The sequence below is a fragment of the Prionailurus bengalensis genome, chromosome B3 (genome assembly GCF_016509475.1).
Source record: "Prionailurus bengalensis isolate Pbe53 chromosome B3, Fcat_Pben_1.1_paternal_pri, whole genome shotgun sequence".
Classification (NCBI taxonomy): Eukaryota; Metazoa; Chordata; class Mammalia; order Carnivora; family Felidae; genus Prionailurus; species Prionailurus bengalensis.
In genome coordinates, this window is record NC_057355.1 from 4,371,327 (window position 1) to 4,389,676 (window position 18,350).

An 18,350-nucleotide genomic window follows, 5' to 3' on the forward strand; every position below is an offset into this window, starting at 1 on the left:
GTTTTCATGTCTGCCCCTGCAACCCAACAGCGCTGGCTTCGGGGGGACGATGGTCACTAGGACCCGCTAGTACCAAATCTCAGACGGCCCAGCCAGCAAGCCTGTGGCCAGGTCACCCCGTCAGCCCCTCCTTTCACCAGGAGGAGCCAGGGTCCAGTGCCTCCCCCATCCCCGAGCTGTGCCAGGACCCAGACTGTGTACTGCAGAAAGCACACACGTTGTAGAGTCAGACAGGAGTTCAAATCCCGTTACCCCCATGACCTTGGGCAAGTCGAACCAGTCTAGGACTCACCTTCCTTATCTACAGACAGGGATAGTTTTACGGGAATTAAACGAGACAGTGTCCGTAAAGCCACATGAACATTGAAGCTTGATGACATAAGGGGTAAGAAGCAAAAGACAGACCTGGTTTCAGAGTCCGCCCCTGCCACCTGCAAACCCTATGACTGCCAGGAAGCAGGTACAAGAAAACTCGTAGCCCCAGTCTACCGTCAGCGGGTTGAGTACGCTCGGCCCCATGGAGAAGAAACCCCAGAGTCTGTGCGTGTCGGGGCCTGGGGCAGCGGGGGGATGGCAGCTTCCGGGTCAGCACCAGAGAGGTCTTCCAGAGGGTGTAGATCTGGAGCTGTTGAGGCACTTGCCCCCCAAATGGCCCACCCCTACCCCTCCCCTCTAAGGCACAAACCAATTCCTCCATCCCCACTGGGGACCCCCTGGGTCAGTCACTAAAGCAGATGGCAGCCAGCAGCCAGCAGCATGTCAAAGAAATAAAACTTCAGCAAAGAGGCCCTTCGCGTTTATTACCGGTGACCCAGCACTGTAGACACACACCCTAAGGAGCATGTCCCTTCGTTCTTGTGAGCATGGCTTTTTATACCAACAGACTGGGAAAATTCTTGAATACAGAAACAGACGTGGAAATCTCTGCGCAGCCTGACTTTGAAGACCAGACCTTGGACTTCTCTGATGTGGAGCAGCTAATGGGCTCCATTAACACCATCCCAGGTGCATATTTCGCCTGTGTGCATACTTCATAGAAAGTTCCAGGTCCCTGAGCTTTGAGTTAGAAATTTTGATGGCTAAAAAAAACCCCATAAATATTTAGAAACAGGTTTTTTCTTTTCTTTTCTTTTCTTTTCTTTTCTTTTCTTTTCTTTTCTTTTCTTTTCCTTTCCTTTCCTTTTCTTTCTTTTCTTTTCTTCTTTTCTTTTCTTTTCTTTCTTTTTTTTTTTTTTTTTGCTCTAATCTCATGTCTTCATAGCTTGCAATGGTGAGAACAGAGGTGGAGACCCCTCCCACCGGGGGGGAAGTGCCCACCCTCACTTTCCAGGGAGCCAACATCTGGCACTGGGCAACCTTGAAATATTTTTTATTCATAGCCTGCCCAGATTCATAAACCCCTGTTCTCCCGCCTGAGTTACTCCTGGCAAGTAGCCCGAGTACTTATTTACTTAGCACAGTGGCTAAGAGATGAGCTTTGGGATCCTATGGAGCTGGTAAGAATCCCAGCCCTTCCACTTCCTAGCTGTGTGACTCTGGACAACTTACCTAACTTCTCTGAGTCTTGGTTTCCTTGTCCACATAATGCCTCATGGGGATATGGTGGGAATTGCACGAGGCAATGCATGCAGAGCATGTCACGTGGTACCAGGTAGCTCTTAAAATATTATTGTGGGGGCGCCTCAGTGGCTCAGTCAGTTAAGCATCCAGGTCACTTGGTTTCAGGTCAGGTCATGCGTGATCTTGTGGTTCATGAGTTCAAGCCCCGTGTTGGGCTCTGTGCTGACAGTGTGGAGCCTGCTTGGGATTCTCTCTCTCCCTCTCTCTCTGCCCCTGCCCTGCTCACTCTCTCTCTCTCAAAATAAACTAATAAACTTGAAAAATATTCTTGTGATTGCTTATTTTTTTTAAATGTATTAATTTTTTAAGTTTATATATTTATTTTGAGGGAGAGAGAGAGAGCGCACGCTCAAGCAGGGGAGGAGCAGAGAGAGAAGGAGAGAAAGAATCCCAAGGAGGCCCCACACTATCAGTGCAGAGCCTGATGCTGGGCTCAAACTCATAAACTGTGAGCTCATGACCTGAGCCGAAATCAAGAGCCCAATGTTCAACCGACTGAGCCACCCAGGTGCCCCTACTGTGATTACTTATTTCTAAGAATAATACTGGAATTCAGCTTTTTTGTTGTTGACTGCTCACCATTTCCTCATCAACACCCAACTACATTGTAAAAATGTTGTATGTATCATTTTAGATTTTTCCTTTATACAGATTTTTTTGAAAGAGGGAATTTATTCTGTTTTGTAACCTGCTTTTTAATCAAAATTTTGATTAATATTTCTTGTACTGTAAATCCTTCTGTAACATCATTTTAATGGGTATATACCTTAGTTTGTTTACTTGATTCTCAACTGGACTGGCTGCTGGGATGTTTCTAGGTTTTTCACCACCAGAAACCACACTGTAATGGATGTCCTCAATTAGAAACCTTGGAGGCCACTCTTAGACTCATGATTCACAGAGTGATCTCACTGAACTTCGATGTCCATTGGATGATCCTTCCCCTTCTAAATTTTTTTTTTCAACATTTATTTATTTTTGGGACAGAGAGAGAGACAGAGCATGAACGGGGGAGGGGCAGAGAGAGAGGGAGACACAGAATGGAAACGGGCTCCAGGCTCTGAGCCATCAGCCCAGAGCCTGACGCGGGGCTCGAACTCACAGACCGTGAGATCGTGACCTGGCTGAACTCGGACGCTTAACCGACTGCGCCACCCAGGCGCCCCGATCCTTCCCCTTCTAAGGGATGGTGCTGCCCAGATAACCAGGCCCAGGTATTTGGAAGGAAAGGCATGATCACCCAAGTCGGTGCTTGAGAGATGCTTACACTTCTCTTCACCGCCCCCCCACCCCAGGTCCAGGTCTTGAGCAGACCATCACCTGGAGCCTCCCGGTGGGCTGCCAAGCCCAGGGCCACCCCTCTTCTCACCGCAGCTCCCACCCTTCTTGCTACGGGGCTGTTCCTTGAGGGTATAGACGGGCACCCTCTGTACATCCTGGATTTCGTCGTTAGGTTCTTTCTCTTCCTCCTCTCCTTTGTCCCGTTAGGACCTTCCAGGTCCTGGCCAGAGAGGAAAGGCTGAGCTGCAGCTAGGAAACACCTTCAAGTTTAGTTGTGCTCTTTCTTACCTGGACGGAGCAATGTCAAAATCGGAAGCCAAGGTTGTTCCGTAAAGTCTGGGTTGCGGGCAGGCGCTGCCGCGGGAGAAGAGTCCGTAGAGGAGAGACAAGGAGGGTTTCTCGGTTGTGTGTGAGTCTGGGGAGGCTGAAGTATTAACCTACAGAGATAAAGGAATTAACTCGGGGTGCCTGGGAGGCTCAGTCAGTTAAGCCTCAGACTTTGGCTCAGGTCATGATCTCACAGTTCGTGAGTTTGAGTCCTGCATTGGGCTCTGCGCGGACAGCTCAGAGCCTGGAGCCTGCTTCGGATTCTGTGTGTGTGTGTGTGTGTGTGCGTGTGTGTGTGTGTGTGTCTCTGCCCTTCCCCCACTCACACTCTGTCTCACTCACTCTCTCTCTCTCGAAAATAAATAAACATTAAAAAAAACGTAAAAAAAAAAAAAAGAGAATTAACTCAGTAGGTGGATTCTCAAGATGGTTCTCAGGAGCACATTTGGCCCAACCCAGTCTTCTCCCCTTATAATGAAGACATGGCTGGTGGACGGTTCCACCAGTGAAAGCAGAGCGAGCTTTCCCCGTGAAGCTTCTTCTCTCCTTTGTTCCCTCCGGGGCCTGTGGGCGGCACTGCTGTGGTCCCGGCTGCCTCGTCTCTCCGGAAGGCGTGGAAGGGGTCAGAGGACCCATGCCTATAGCAGGTCTTGCACACGCCCCCCAGCCCGAGTCCCTATCACTGACCCCTCCTCCCCCAGCTCGCGTGGGTTTGTCAAAGCAGGAATGGACATGCTGGTTGTCACCTGCAGGCTGGCCATTAGGAGGTGTGGCCTTCCTGACCTTGTCCAGTCTGGGCAAAGCCCACGGATGCCTCGGGGGACCAGGAGTCCTACAACAGGGGCCGCTGCATCCCACGCCTCTCCTGGAGGCTCCTTACTCAGTTTTGGTTTTCTCCCTTCTCCTCATTCCAGCTCCTTCTGCTCCAGTGATGAACCCACAGGCCCCCAACTCGGCCACGGGCTCCTCTGTCCGCGTGTGCTGGAGTTTGTACTCTGACGACACGGTGGAGAGCTATCTGCTGTCCTACCGGCCGGTGCATGACGGCTCGCCTGGGAAGGACCAAGCAGGTGAGACTCTGCCAAGATCACACGCACGCTCTGGAACCGCTAAGGGCCCTCAGAGGCCAGGGAGCAGTTCCGATTGCTTTCCCAGTAATCGGGAGGGCAGAGGTGGGATGAATCTACATATTCAGCTCCTTGGAGCTGTCGTGATCTGGGAGCTACCTGGAACATGGGATGCCGGCAAGTGAGCATGGCAGAGAGGCAAGATGGGGCCTCACTGGGGAGGGCCACAAGGCCAGGCTAAGGTGTCTGGAGTGTAGATATAGCCCTCAGGCCAGAGTTGTCCATGGGATGAGTCCCTGGCGGCACTGTGTGCAGGAAGGGTGGGGACGCCCCTCCTTGAGGAGGCCTGGCTGAGCTGTCTGGATACTCGTGGGCTGGGCACGTGAGGGCAGGCTGGGCCTTCTCGGAGCAACCTCGTGTTCTGAGAAATTGGAGGGTTAGCCTGCAGACCGCCGTGAGGGGTGATGGGGCCTCTGCAGCCTGAAAGGGCTACAGCTGATCAGACCCACATGCTCAAGTCGAGCAAGCTCCTGGGAATGTCCCCGAGCCTCCAGCGTGGGCAGCTCTGGGCCCATCCCCTTCCCAGAGAAATGGAGCTGGCTGGTGTGGGGCCAGGGCTGGGGGCAGCTGCCTCCCCCCTCCCCACATGATAAATAAGCCATTCACCTGTTGGGAAGAGAGGGCCTTGGGGATATCCACTTCATGCAGAAGGAGACTGAGACCCGGAGAGAGATGAGCTGTCCACGGGGACACAGCGGGTGATGGATGGCAGAGCAGGACAGGAAGCAGGTCTGCATGCTCCCTGCACGGAGCTCACTGCTGCACCAGCCTGGGCAGGGGGAGGGTCTGTGTGCTGAAGGTAAGGGCAGATTTTCTGCGCAGGGACCAAGAAGGAAGGGAAATGCTTGAGAAAAGTCAGAGTAAGTTTAAGTGATGCTGAGGGAGGTTGTAACAAGGTGAGCAGATGATGAGGGTTATCTGAACAAAGACTAAAGGGGGCACCACGGGGAAGGAGGAAGATGGTAAAAGGGAGGTCAAGGGGGTGCCCGGGTGGCTCAGTCGGTTGAGTGTCTGGCTCCTGATTTCGGCTCAGGTCATGATCCCAGGGTTGTGGGATCGAGACCTGTGTCAGACTCTGCACTGAACGTGGAGCCTGCCTGGGATTCTCTCTCTCCCTCTACCCCCCTTCCCTGCTTGTGTGCTCTCTTGCTCTCTCTCTCTCAAAATTAAAAAAAAAAAATTATGAAAATAAAAAAATAAGTAAAAGGTTGGTCAGGGTCCAAGAAGCCAGGTCTGATTAACCACAGTCCGTGTCATGAATCAGCCCTGTTGACACTCTCTGCAGACACACAGAAGAAGCCATTGTGTTTGGGCTGTGTCATGACACTCTATGAAGATTTTTTTAAATGTTTATTTATTTATTTTGAGAGACAGAATATGAGCAGGGGAGGGACAGAGGGAGAGAAGGAGAGAGAGATTCTGAAGCAGGTTCCAAATTGTTAGTACAGAGCCCGACCTGGGGCTTGAACTCACGAACTGTGAGATCATGACCGGAGACAAAATCAAGAGTTGGACTAACCAACTGAGCCACCCAGGTGCCCCTCTATGAAGATCTTTTAAATGGACCCCTTTGTGATAAAGGAACGACTATCAGAGGGTGGGTTAGTGAGTTATCACTGCCTTTCAAGAGTCTGAGGAGTTTAGAGGTGTATCAGTTAGGTGTTGCTGGGTAACAACACCCTACCCTGCCCTACTCTGCACACATATACATGACTTATTGGCTTAAAATGACAAACATTTATTATTTCTTATAATTCTGTGAGTTGTCTGGACTTTCTTCTGGTCTGGGCCAGCTTGGCTACATAGAGCTGGATGGTGTGGGATGGCCTCACTTACAGATGTGGGGATACGGCAGGGAAGGCTGGGGCCTCTGTCTACTGGGTCTCATTGTCCAGGACCCTGGCTCGGGCTTGTTCACATGAAAGTGGAAGGTGTTCCCAGCAGCAAGAAGACAAGCCCCTGTGCACTAGCATTTCCCAGGCCTCTGCTGGCATCATATTTGCTGCTGTCTCATTGGCTGAAGCAAGTCACATGGCTCAGCCCATCAATGACGGGGAAAAATGAACCTCTTGAAGGAGTAGTAAGCCATACTGCAGAGGACGCATACAGGGATGGGAGGAATTTATGGCCAGTGTTGTGATCTACTACAGGGAGATTCGACAACTAACTCGGAGCCACTTGACCTATTTTTAGGGTTGAATTCTTGTCTTTTTGTTTGTTTGTTTTTCAGAGTTTACAATGACTGTCAAAGAAACATATTGCTCAGTGAGAAATCTTGTGCCAAACACCCAGTATGAATTTTGGGTCACAGCTCAGAACAGGGCCGGCCGCAGCCCCTCCAGTGAGCGTGCAATGTACATGACAGGTAACGGGGGCCACAGGAGTCACGGCTTTCGAGGTGTGGCAGGACACTTGATTTCATGTGGAAGGGCAGGAGTAGCTGTCCGTTTTTCTCTGTTAGTACACCAAACCAGTGTTCCTAGGATGGAAGGGACGTTTGCTCAGCGTTGGTCTCAAAATGCCCAAAATTACTGCTCACGATCGTAGCGTCATTTAACCTTTCAGCCGCCTTCTGCTCCAGGAACGTCTGAAAGGCGTTCCCGGTGTCTTAGTCCGTGTGGGCGGCCATGACAGAACACCATAGACCGAGTGGCTTATCAATGACAGAAATTTAATTCTCACCATTCTGGAAGCTGAAAGGGGCCTCCTTTTAAGCTGCCAGCATATTCAGCGCCTGATGTGAAGCCTTCCGGGTCCGTAGACATCTGCCTTGGTTTCGGCTCTGTCCTCACACAGCAGAAAGAGGCCCAGGGCTCTTTGGGTTCTCTTTGACGAGAGACGCCCTCCTCTTCATCTCCCAAAGACCCCACCTTCCGCCACTTTGGGGAACAGGCTTCAACACACGAATTCTGGCGGGGGGGGGGGGGATGCAAATACTCAGTCTCTTGCACCTGGTTTCCTTTTTACGGCATCGAATGTCTTCTGTGGGCAGACAGTGGTCGTGCTGGGTTGGCCGTGCTCTGGACAAACTGGCTGGAGAGGAGCAGAATGGTCATTCCTTCCCCTCTTTGTCCCACACCTAGCCCCCTCCCCTCCCGTTATAAAAAGCAAAGAGATACGGAGCTGCGAAGAGGCTGCACTGATTTGCTGGGAGTCTGGGAACCTGAATCCCGTGGACTCGTACACAGTGGAGCTGACCCAGGCGGAAAGTCCTGAAGCCTCGGGAGTAACTGAGTAAGTCATAGTCATGGGGCGGCGGGGGGGGGGGGGGGGGGGGGGCGGGGCATGACACCTGACACAGTGACACAGCGCAGGAAATGCACGGGGTCTGGAGAGAAGGTCAGCGTTTGGAACCTTAATTTCGGGTGCTTGGTTTTCATGAGAAGTTTCTTGAACACGGTCACTGAAGGTGCGTGAGGCGTGAGTAAATGGTTTAAACCTCAGGTTTGCTTTTCTAGTCCAGCGAAGGTTTACCACTCATTCATTCAACAAGTGTTGTGGGCCTGGACCTGGGCCCGGGCTCTGGGAGACTAGGCAGGCAAATTCCCTTCCCTACGGAGCTGACCGTCGAGCAGGGGCAAATAGAAAACAAGAAGACAAAGAAATACATAAAATGCAAGGGGCTCTGAAGGAGAAGGAAATGTAAGAAGGAGGCTGGGGTGGAAGTAGGGACCTCCGTGGATGGAGTGAACTTTTCAAATGAGACCCGATGGGTAGGAAGGACTGAGCTCTGAGGACAGTGGGTCAGCGGCGTGGCCCCGGGGCGGGAGTGAGGCAAGACCCAGGCAGTCCGGGAGCAGCCCCCACGTCCAGGGGCTGCCCAGAGGCGGAGCACAGAGGGCGCCCGCCTGGTTCTGGAGAAATGGAGGAGGCGGGCTTAGTGTCACCTGTCAGGGAGGACAGATTCCTCTGTGCTCAGGGCTGGGCTTGGAGCCTGGCCGTCTATCCCACGCACCCTCTGTTCCAGGTAGAATCCACGTGTCCACGGCCACATCAGGGCCGACCTTGGTTATTTACTCCCACGACACTCAGGAGTGGGGCAGGGGAGTCCAGTGGTTCTGGCCACCTGATGATCGAGATTTCCTTTGCGCTTTGTGCTGATAACTTCAGGAGCGCCTGACACCTGGGACCATAATGATGGGGGTCACCGGGAGGCTGGTCAGTGACGTGGGGTAGCACCTGCTCTCCAGATCTAATCATCTTGAAGAGGAGAAAATTCCTTCCCAGGCCGTACCCCTCTCCTGCTTCTCTAGCTCATGCCACACCGGCTTCCCCTCCCTGTCTGGCTGCAGCCACACCGGTCGGGTTTAGTTCCTCCTGCTTCCCGTGTTCCTTCCTGCCCCGGGCTGCTTCTGTGTCGGAGACTCCTGGCCCTGCTTCATCCGGTTACTTGCAAATCATTCTTGAGAGCTCAGCTCCAAACTCACGTCTCCGGCATCTCCGCCGTGACCACGTCGCGGTTACCACCTTGCATTTCCTCCACCGCTGGCCTGCGGGGGGCCTCTCTACCCATCTGGACCATGAGGTCTATGAGGGCAGAGACTACATTCAGTTCTCCCCAGAGCCCCCCTCTCCCGTGTCTGGAACCTAAGGGGCTTGGTTAATATTCATTGGACGGATGCGTGAAAAGCCCCCCTCTGGCCTGGAGCTGCAGCCTTCGGGATCACCTGGACACCCAGGCTCATGTAATGGGGGTGTTGTATCCATAAACGGGCGTCACCCCAAAAGCTTCTCCTTTCCCCCGGACTGAAAGGGCTTTAGCAGTTGCAGGAACAGACAGTGGCAATTACAGGCTTGTACTCGTGTGCGGTAGAATTTCAATAAATTAGGTTCCCAGTGGGCTTCTGCGCTGCCCTTCCAGCTCTTCTAGAGATGTCTGTTCATAAGCACAGGCCGAGGTACCTGCTGCGGGCTCAGCGCTGGGCTGAGGCAGGCGGTACTCAGCCGCTGCCCTCGGAGAGGTTCTCAACTGTCAGACAGCTGGGGGCAGAGCGGGAGACAGACGCCGAGCATGGTGCCGGGGACACCAGGGTGGGGAGCCCCGAGGCCGGAGGGCCACGGACACGAGGAGTAACGAGGGAACGAGGAAAGTGGACCTGCGGGAGGAAACCCACCGGCTGTGCCGCTGTGGGTGAGAGGCTGGGGGTGCGAGGGTGAGTTTAACATCCCAGCTCTGGAAGGGAGGCCCGGTGCCGGGGCCTGGCTGCCCGGCCCCTCCCCTCGTGACCGTGGCTCCGTTTCTTTGCCCAGGTCGGTCGTGGGCATCCCGACCCGCGAGGCCTTGGTGCAGCTGCAGCCCAGGCAGCGCTATACCATCTACGTGCGAGCCCTCAGCGTGGGGGGCCCCAGTGCAAGGAGCGACCCCGTGACCGTCTACACCACAGGTATGTGTCTGGGCCACACGCTCCCCGGGACCTCAGGGAGCCACTCTGCGGCAGACCAGCACTGCATGACTTCTCTGGAAAATGGGCCAAGTCAGGCCGGGGAGGGGCTCAGGGGAGATCAGGGCCCTGTGGTCCCATTTTACAGACAGGGGGACTGAAGGCCCAAGCCAGATAGCAGTCTGGCGGCAGAGTGAGAATCAGAACTTAGGGTTTTTCTCCGCTCCCTCAGGCAGACCAGTGGCTTGTCGCCCTGGACCTGGGTGGCCCAGACGCCTCGTGGCTCACACAGGCTGCACGCCACCCTCGGGATGATGTCTTTACGAAATTCCCAGCAGGGGTTGTCGGCTTTGCTCATCCCCGTTTCTGCTATCAGCCCAAGCGTCTCCCACCCACAGGCCCAGTTTGGACCCGGCTGCTCAGCCTCTTCCTAGGCCCTGTCTGGCCCCGGCGGGCGCCCGCATCCCTAGGTCCAGCGCCTTTCCCTTGTCCCTTGCCGTCATCCGTACAACGGTCACACATCCTGTCCAGACCCTGCATGAGCAGAGACATCACCGGAAGCTTTGCATGCACCCACTTTCCTGGCACTGCTTGGCACTCCTGGCACTCCTGGCACTGTGGGTGTGCGCTTTGTCACAGCACACCGGGGGCCGGTGACCCCTCCCCCACCTCACAGCCAGTCCAGCTCAGGCCGGCTGACGGGTGGAGGGCAGGTAGGACACAGAGGCAGGGAGTCTGAGCCCAGGCCCTGGGGACGACGTATTCTTAAGTGGGGTCGTTTACTGAGGGACACTGTGTCACTTTGTCCTCGTTTCCAATGCCAGGAGCAGAGGTGTGTGATTAATTCCCACTGTGTTCCGTCCACACAGATGGGAAAGACTCGTTGGGTGGCCACCACAGGTCCCAGAGGGTGGGGGCTAGTGCTGGGATTAGGACTCAGGGTTTTCTTTCATATTGAGCCAGGGCCTGCCTTTAGTTGGCTGGCACTCCTCATTTTCTGTGCTGACCTGGTGTTTTGAAATGTTAAATTCCGGCAGTTTCAGTCAAATACAAACAAACAAACAAAAAAAACAGAGCCAAAGGTACAGCCAGCTCTTGATTATTCAGTCATCTCGGAATTAGTTTGTTCATATAATTTTTTGAAGAGTGTATTTATGAAGGGGCGCCTGGGTGGCTCAGTTGGTGGAGTGTGTCTGACTCTTGGTTTCGGCTCAGGTCATGATCCCAGGGTTGTGGGATGGAGTCCCGTGTCGGGCTGTGCACGGAGCACGGAACCTGCTTGGGTCTCTCTCTCTCTCTCTCCCCCTCTGCCACTCTCCCCCCTTGCATGCTCGTTCTCTCTCCCTCTAAAATAAATCAAATGGAAGAAAAGAGTGTATATATGAAAAACTTAAATCAACACAAATTAGCAAAAATCATTATATTTTCAAAAATGATCCTCGGTGGGAACTGGCGAGGGCCCACGTGTTGCATCAGTTAGGTGGTGGGACCCTGCCTGCCCCCTTGCCAGTCAGCGCAGACAGCGAAAGAAATTTCTGGCAGCATCAAACTGTGACAATAATTGTGAACAGCTTGATGGCGAAGCTTGAACCCAGGTGTGAGACAAGAGAAGTGACAGAATAGGAACTCGAGAAAAAAAGCACTTGGCTAGGACACAGTAATGAGAATGAGTTATTATGTTCTTAATTAATGGATTTTTTTACTAAATAATTTTTTTTTTTTTTTTTTTTTACTGAATAAGTTTGTATTCAATCTATTCTGTACCACTGTTGGATGAGATTTATTTTAACCATGATTTGGGGATGGCTGTAACATCCTTCCCTCTCCCCCGCCCCACTGCCCTCATTGAAATGTTGAATTCCACTTCCCTTTGTCAGATTGGTCCTTAAGAATCTCAATAACTATTTCCCTTGGCAGGTGGGTTAGAAATTCTTGTCCGTGTGCAGGCACTTATAGCCTCCCAGCTAAGAGCAAAGCCTGTGGAATCAGAGAGTTTTGGGGGTTCAAATATTAGTTCTGTCATTGCCAGTTGATTTTTTTTAAGTTCGTTTATTTTTTTTTAATTTTTTTTTTAACATTTATTTATTTTTGAGACAGAGAGAGACAGAGCATGAACAGGGGAGGGGCAGAGAGGCGCCCCTTAATTTTTTTTTTAACATTTATTTATTTTTGAGACAGAGAGAGACAGAGCATGAACAGGGGAGGGGCAGAGAGGGGGACAGAATCCAAAACAGGCTCCAGGCTCTGAGCTGTCAGCACAAAGCCCAGTGCGGGGCTCGAACTCACAGACCGTGAGATCATGACCTGAGCTGAAGTCGGACGCTTAACCGACTGAGCCACCCAGGGACCCCACATTTATCTATTTTGAGAGAGAGAGAGTAGGAGGGGCAGAGGGAGGGAGTCACAGTATCCCATGCAGGCTCTTTGCCATCAGCACAGAGCCCGATGCAGGGCTCGAACTCATGAACCGTGAGTTCATTACCTGAGCTGAGATCAGGACTGCACCACCCAGGTGCCTTGCCAGGTGATTTTTTTTTTAACCACCTGGTGCATCCGTTTTCTCCTCTCCAGATGGAAATAAGAACGCGTTTCTGAGGGTAATTGTGAGGCTTGAACGAGGGAAGACTTGCAAACGGCTAGCTGGGGGCGAGGGACAGTGGCTCCCAGTGCATGCTCGCTGCCACCATCATTAGTGGCAGGAGGGGTAGGACTTTGCGAGGCCCCGGGCTGCCGGCTGGCGCCGGGGTGGAGAAGGCAGGGGGACTGGCGGGGCTCCTCGTGTGTTCTGCCCGCACAGGCAGCTTCTTCCACCTGAACCAGCACACCTGCCATTCCGGGCTGACCATTTCTGAAGATGGGTTTACGGTCGTGCGGAGCGAAAGGAAAACCCCAGCAAAGGAGCCGCTCCCTGGCAACACCCGGTTTACCAGGTACTTGGGCAGCCGCTCGCTAGAACATTCCGCGGACCCCCTCTAAGACACGTCGTTGCTCAGATAAAAAGTGGGTTATGACAGACGCTGCCTTGAAGAGGTCCCAGAAATGGATGAGAGGCTGGGGTGGGGAGAGGAGGCGGTGGGGGCCGAGGGGAGGCTGGGGAGCTGGAGTCAGGGGAAGAGTCTGGCTGGGGTGGACGGAAGATACCTGTTGGGGCTTCTCAAGTCGGGTCCCCCGCCGCTGGAGGAGTCAGACCCGGAAGCCACGATGAGGGGCACACTGACAGGCGTCGGGAGAACGGAAACAAGGCTGTATGTAGGTCTCCCAGTGCTTGGCCCGGGGCTCCTCTCCTGCACGGGGAAGCCCTGTTTAAAAACCCCTGATGAAAACCGGTGGGGTTGGCCTGTGCGGAGCCGGTGGGGGGTGGTGCTAGTGCATGACCTGAGGGAGGGGTGGCCCCCGCAAAGGCGTGTGCGCCGTCTGTCTAGAAATGTAGCTATTTCCAGGCCTTGGTGCTCAATCCACATTGAAACGATTTATCTGTGCCTCACTTCTTTCCAAAGACTTAAAGACTTAAAATAAGGCGCAGGTATACACTGCTGAAATGGAAAAGTCAAAGCAATGGGAGAGAAAGAACACAGATAGGTTAACTCCAAGAGCGCATTCCATCTCCGGGATTACAGGTGGCTCTCAGCTTCCTGGTCTGGTCAGGACAAGAAGAGTTCTCGGTCGGTTGGTTTTAGAGTCAGAAGGATCTTCTAAGGAGAAAAAGGGGCTCTCCAACGGGGCTGCAAGGGCCACGGATAGAAACTTCATCCAGGGGCGCCTGGGTGGCTCAGTCTGTTAAACATCTGACTTCAACTCGGGTCATGATCTCACGGTTCGTGGGTTTGAGCCCCGCATCGGGCTCTGTGCTGACAGCTCAGAGCCTGGAGCCTGCTTCGGATTCTGTGTCCCTCTCTCTCTCTGCCCCTCCCTTGCTCGAACTCGCTCGCTCTCTCTCAAAAATAAGCATTTAAAAAAAAAAAGAAAAGCTGAAAGAAAGGAAGAGAAGAAAGAAACTGCATCAGCCTCCCTGCCGGGGTCCGAGACTATCCCAGAGCTGGCTCTTCCTCTGACGTTGGCTCCCTGCCGGCCTTTTTACTGTGTGTGTGTGTGTGTGTGTGTGTGTGTGTGTGTGTAGCACCTACTATATGTAAGTGTTAGCATGCAGTAGCCCAAGTGTGCAGGGTGCAGTGGAAAGCAACTTGATCCTTTCCCACCTCTGCCCATTCTACCCAGGGTTGCAGGGCATGGAGAGGGACATGGAGAGATAAAGGCCTTACCTGTGTTAAAAAAAAAAAAAAAATTCAACTGAGTAGAGTTTAAAGATCTTACGGCTTTATTCCAGGAGTTATGAAACGGGCATCATCCAGTCTAACAGGTAGACGGGAGCCCTCAGGAGCTGTACAAGATGAAAGACGCTTATGGGCCAAGTTACAGTAGGCAAAGAAGCGGGCGGTTGTGGCGAGGTTCCTTTCCTGCAGGGGACAGCAGGGTCTGCGAGGCACATCACCTCACTGGTGCTCGTCAGGCGATTCCTGGTTGGTTTAAGATCCCATTTCTGGGAGAGTCGAACTGTAACGGAGGTGTCTCGGTCTGGAGACGTGGGGCTTAGCGTGACGGGCTCCATTTGGGGGCCTGTTGTCCTGTTTTTAGCCTGGGGGTACCTGACTGGTACCAGTGTGATGTGGGAAGCTGACTCTCTCTCCCCGGCAGGTCCCAGGTGAGCCCCTCACAACCCGTCCACCTCCGCGCCCAGTGCTATGGTTCTCGCTCTTTCTGCCGAGCCCTCCTGGGCCCTCACAGGCAGCTCTCTTGGACAGGATCCCCCCACAAGCAACGCAGAGGCAGCTTTCCTGCAGTGGGTTCCGTTCACACCCGGTCCTCTGAAGGCACACACCTCTGACCAGGCCACTGCTACCTCACCGTGCGTGTGAACGCTCTCTGGGCAGACACAGCCTCGAGCGTCTTCAGCCTCGGCCGCTTGGTGTTGCACTGAAAGTTACAAAATGAGTTTTTGGTCGCCAAGTCCCGCAGAGGTGGTCCAGCACGTCACCTGGAAATATGGGAGAACTCACCACCTGTTGTTCTGTTCTTGGCTCTTTGGGATCCAGCCAAGTTAGTCCCATTTCAATATCCTGTCACCAGTATATCCATTGTCCCGTGAGGACCATGCTGTGCCCTGGAGGTAAAGAGAGGAAGGTAGTGTCCCTGCCCACCTGACTCAGACCAGGCAAGTGGGGGAGATGCATGTGTCAAGAACACACCTGTGACAGATTCGGTGGAAGTATGGCCAAGGCATCGTAGGAGCCCCCAGGAAGAAGGCTTCCTGGGGAAGCAAGGGCTTGAAGGATAAAAGGGAGTTCTCCAGGCCGACCAGGCAGATTAAGTGCCTCATACGTGTACAAACGGCGGAAGCCAGGGAGACCACGTGTTTGGAGAACTGCTATCGGTTAGCGTGTCTGTGGTGCAGGGTCCATAACGGGAAGAAGGGGGAGACGAGGCAGGAAAGATGGAAAAGTTCTAGGGCAAAACAAGTTTGGATCTTATCCTTGGAGGGGTGGGAATTTTTGGAGGATTCAAGTAGGGGAGGTGACCCGATCAGATTTACATTCAGAAGGATCACACTGGAGGGTCAAGTGTGAGCTGGGGAGGAGGGGGAGAGGCAGGTGGGGAGCCAGGAGGCCAGAGAGGAGGCTGTGGACGCCTTGAGTAAATCAGCAACACACAAAACTAACAAGGAGAGAGGCCAACTGGTTAAGGGGCGAGCAGGGGAGGGATGGGTCAGGGACTGTAATTTACGGCGTGTTTACCAAGTGCTAGACATCTTCCAAGCGTTTGACATGGATTAGCTCATTGAATCATCACGACAGCCTGTGACATCCATATCATGATCAGTCCAATTTGACAGATGAGACCATTGAGGCACAGAGAAGTAAAGTAATTTGCCCAAAGGCACACTGCTGTTAAGGGCTGAAGTCAGATTTAAGCTAGAAGTTGAGCGTGTAACCACTACATTATCCTTGGGTTACTGTTTTCTGCCTTGGGTTACTGGGTAGATCATGAATCTATTAACCAAAACGGAGAAAACACGGGGAGTAAGTACTCTTTCCCACCACAGGCAAAACACTAAGTTTGGTCGGCGGTGGGAAGGGTAGGAATGTGGTAAGTTCCGTTCGGGACATTCTGAATGAGAGACAGCAGGTGGGTGGAGATGTGGGTCCGAGCTGAGAGTAGAGACGGCTTCATTTTACAAAAGAGGAGCTATTTTCTGCGCAGTCTCCTTCCCAGAGCTTTGCTTGGCCTCCAGAACTTGGGGTTTGAGAGTAGAGATCTCGTGTTAATAACAGCTAAACAAATCTGCCCAGGGGTTTGGCAGGGGGTGGGCACTCAGTTTGGCTAATGCAGAAGTTTCCTGCAGGAGGCGGACTGTTCGTTTCGGAGATACTGATGTGGTCTGGTTTCCCACGAGAACCTTCCTCTGAAGAATGCTGTATTGTTGTAAAACAAAACATAACTGTGACCTTTGTGAGTGTATTTGTTTCCAGTGGCTTCTTGGAGGTCGATTTTGATCATTGGTGAGGGATTTGCTATTTGCTGTTCTCAGGTTTGCTTCTGAGATTCAGATCCTTGTCTTCTGCCTGTAGCCACCCCGCAGATATGCGTCACCTCAAAGCCCCCCATGCTAGTGTATCAGCAGTGCTGGCCGGTTCCTGAACTTCAAGTACATGGTTCCCTTGACTGTGCTGAGTTTCTGTGAAGTTTCAGTCCCTTTTGTTTGTTTTAATGTTTATTTTTGAAAGAGAGAGAGACAGAGCGTGAGCAGGCAGGGGTAGAGAGAGGGTGGGGGGAGACACAGATCCGAAGCAGGCTCCAGGCTCCGAGCTGTCAGCACAGAGCCCGACGTGGGGCTTGAACCCACAAACAGCGAGATCATGACCTGAGCCGAAGTCAGATGCTCCACCCAGGCACGCGGAGTCCCTTTCTTTTTTTATGAGCAAGTGAACCAAATCTTTATTTTTGTTACCAAAAAAAAAAAAAAAAAGAGCCCAATCATTTACAAATGCCAATAGAGCCTTTTGTAACTCGCTCCCATTACTGGCAGGGTAAGAACCCTCCCACAAACTTCGGCATCTGTCAGGTGAGCCGAGGGCGAGCCGCTTCTCAAAGGAGGTGTTCGGAACACCGTTGGGCTGACCCCCACGGCTGTCCCCCCCCCCCCCCCCCCGCACGGCCAGGCTCGGGTCGCCCCCGGTGACGCACGCTTCCACTTTCTGAACCCAGGTGTGTTGCCGTCATGGGGAATCTCATTCCAATCCGAGGGCGCCATTACTGGGAGGTGGAGGTGGACGAGAGGTCCCACTACACGGTGGGTGTGGCCTTTGAAGATGTCCCTAAACAAGAGGACCTGGGAGCAAACTGCCTGTCTTGGTGCATGAGGCACAGACTTGAATCATCACGGTAAAGTAGAATCTGGATGCCTGATACTAATATTGGCCTTGAAAGAAGAGAGCACGAAGTTTCACTAGCAATAATTAAGGCCTAGAGTAGGTTTCATAAAATATTCTAAGATACCTCAGGGCTCTTTTCCAGCCCTTTCCCCTAAAGTCCAAACGAGACAAGAAAAGAGCAGCTTTGGGTACTTTTCTTTCAGACGGAAATAGCTACAATTCACGGAGAGCTTATTCCGTGCCAAGCGCTGCTCCCATGTCCTGTCCTGTTTACTTCTCACAATTATATCACCCCATTTTAAAAATCGGCTATGCCTCCCAGCAGTCGGATAATCCGTCCGACGTGGATTTTTGGAGCTTGGAATCCAGTCCAGGCAGTCTGGCTCCAGAGACAGCATTCTTAAGCACTAAGTGATTGGCTTTTCATTCATGCTCAACTTGTGTTATTAAATGGTTACAGTTTGATCTGAAGCCCCAATTCCATCTTTGCAAGTAGGCAGTGGCTTAATAGTCATGGCTCATTCTGTTTTGCTTCTGCTGCCAAGCACTCTGTCCTCTACGCGTGGATCAGTTCTAGAAAGCTGGGAAAACCTGATGAGGTGCAGTCCCGTGGACATATTCAGACTTGGGAAGCCACTGTTACAACCTCCCTTCACCTCAAAAATTACAAAAATTCACACCGTCTCCCCAGCATCTCTTGTACCACGGGGCCTCTGACCCTTGTCGGCTTGCTGTATCTTATGCACGTTTGATCCTGCGTTCTCTGCTGGTGAACCTCCATCGTGGTTAATTAAACACTACCCGTCATGCCCGCGCATACGTGGGAAGACCCCCCCCACTGTAAGGTACTTGGACTAGAATGGACTCTACTAATCCTCAGACCCAGCCTGAGAAACACAGGAAATAGTAGGCACTGAGCCGAATAGTTTATTTGGAGATTCTGCCCGAAGTGTAATGAGGCTAAAAATCAAAGTATCCTCTCCTAGAGAGGGAAGAACGAAGGGCAGAGGAGAACGGGGAGGATAAAGGAAGAGCAGGAGTCTGTGTCCGGTGGGAGGGTTGGGAGGTCAGAAGACAGAAGACGATGGAAACATGAGACAGCGTGAAAAAGGATGGGCAAAAAGCCAGGCACTAGGCCTGGCCGCTTCTGTGGCCCCACCTTGGAAAGACAGAGGACAGACAGAGTT

The 18,350-nt window shown here is 52.6% G+C and overlaps 1 protein-coding gene across 4 annotated transcripts in view; it reads left to right on the top strand.

Annotated features, from left to right (window-relative positions):
• Nucleotides 1–18,350, top strand: part of FSD2 (fibronectin type III and SPRY domain containing 2) — a 44,531-nt gene that overhangs the window by 24,457 nt on the left and 1,724 nt on the right. For 3 of the 4 annotated variants that reach the window (XM_043554652.1, XM_043554654.1, XM_043554653.1), the window contains 7 exons: nt 884–1,005; nt 4,143–4,298; nt 6,586–6,720; nt 7,439–7,589; nt 9,606–9,739; nt 12,534–12,666; nt 16,997–17,173. In XM_043554652.1, the coding sequence (XP_043410587.1) occupies nt 884–1,005; nt 4,143–4,298; nt 6,586–6,720; nt 7,439–7,589; nt 9,606–9,739; nt 12,534–12,666; nt 16,997–17,173 (1,008 nt within the window). The remainder of the gene's footprint in view (nt 1–883; nt 1,006–4,142; nt 4,299–6,585; nt 6,721–7,438; nt 7,590–9,605; nt 9,740–12,533; nt 12,667–16,996; nt 17,174–18,350) is intronic. The other variant, XM_043554655.1, reaches the window with a different exon arrangement.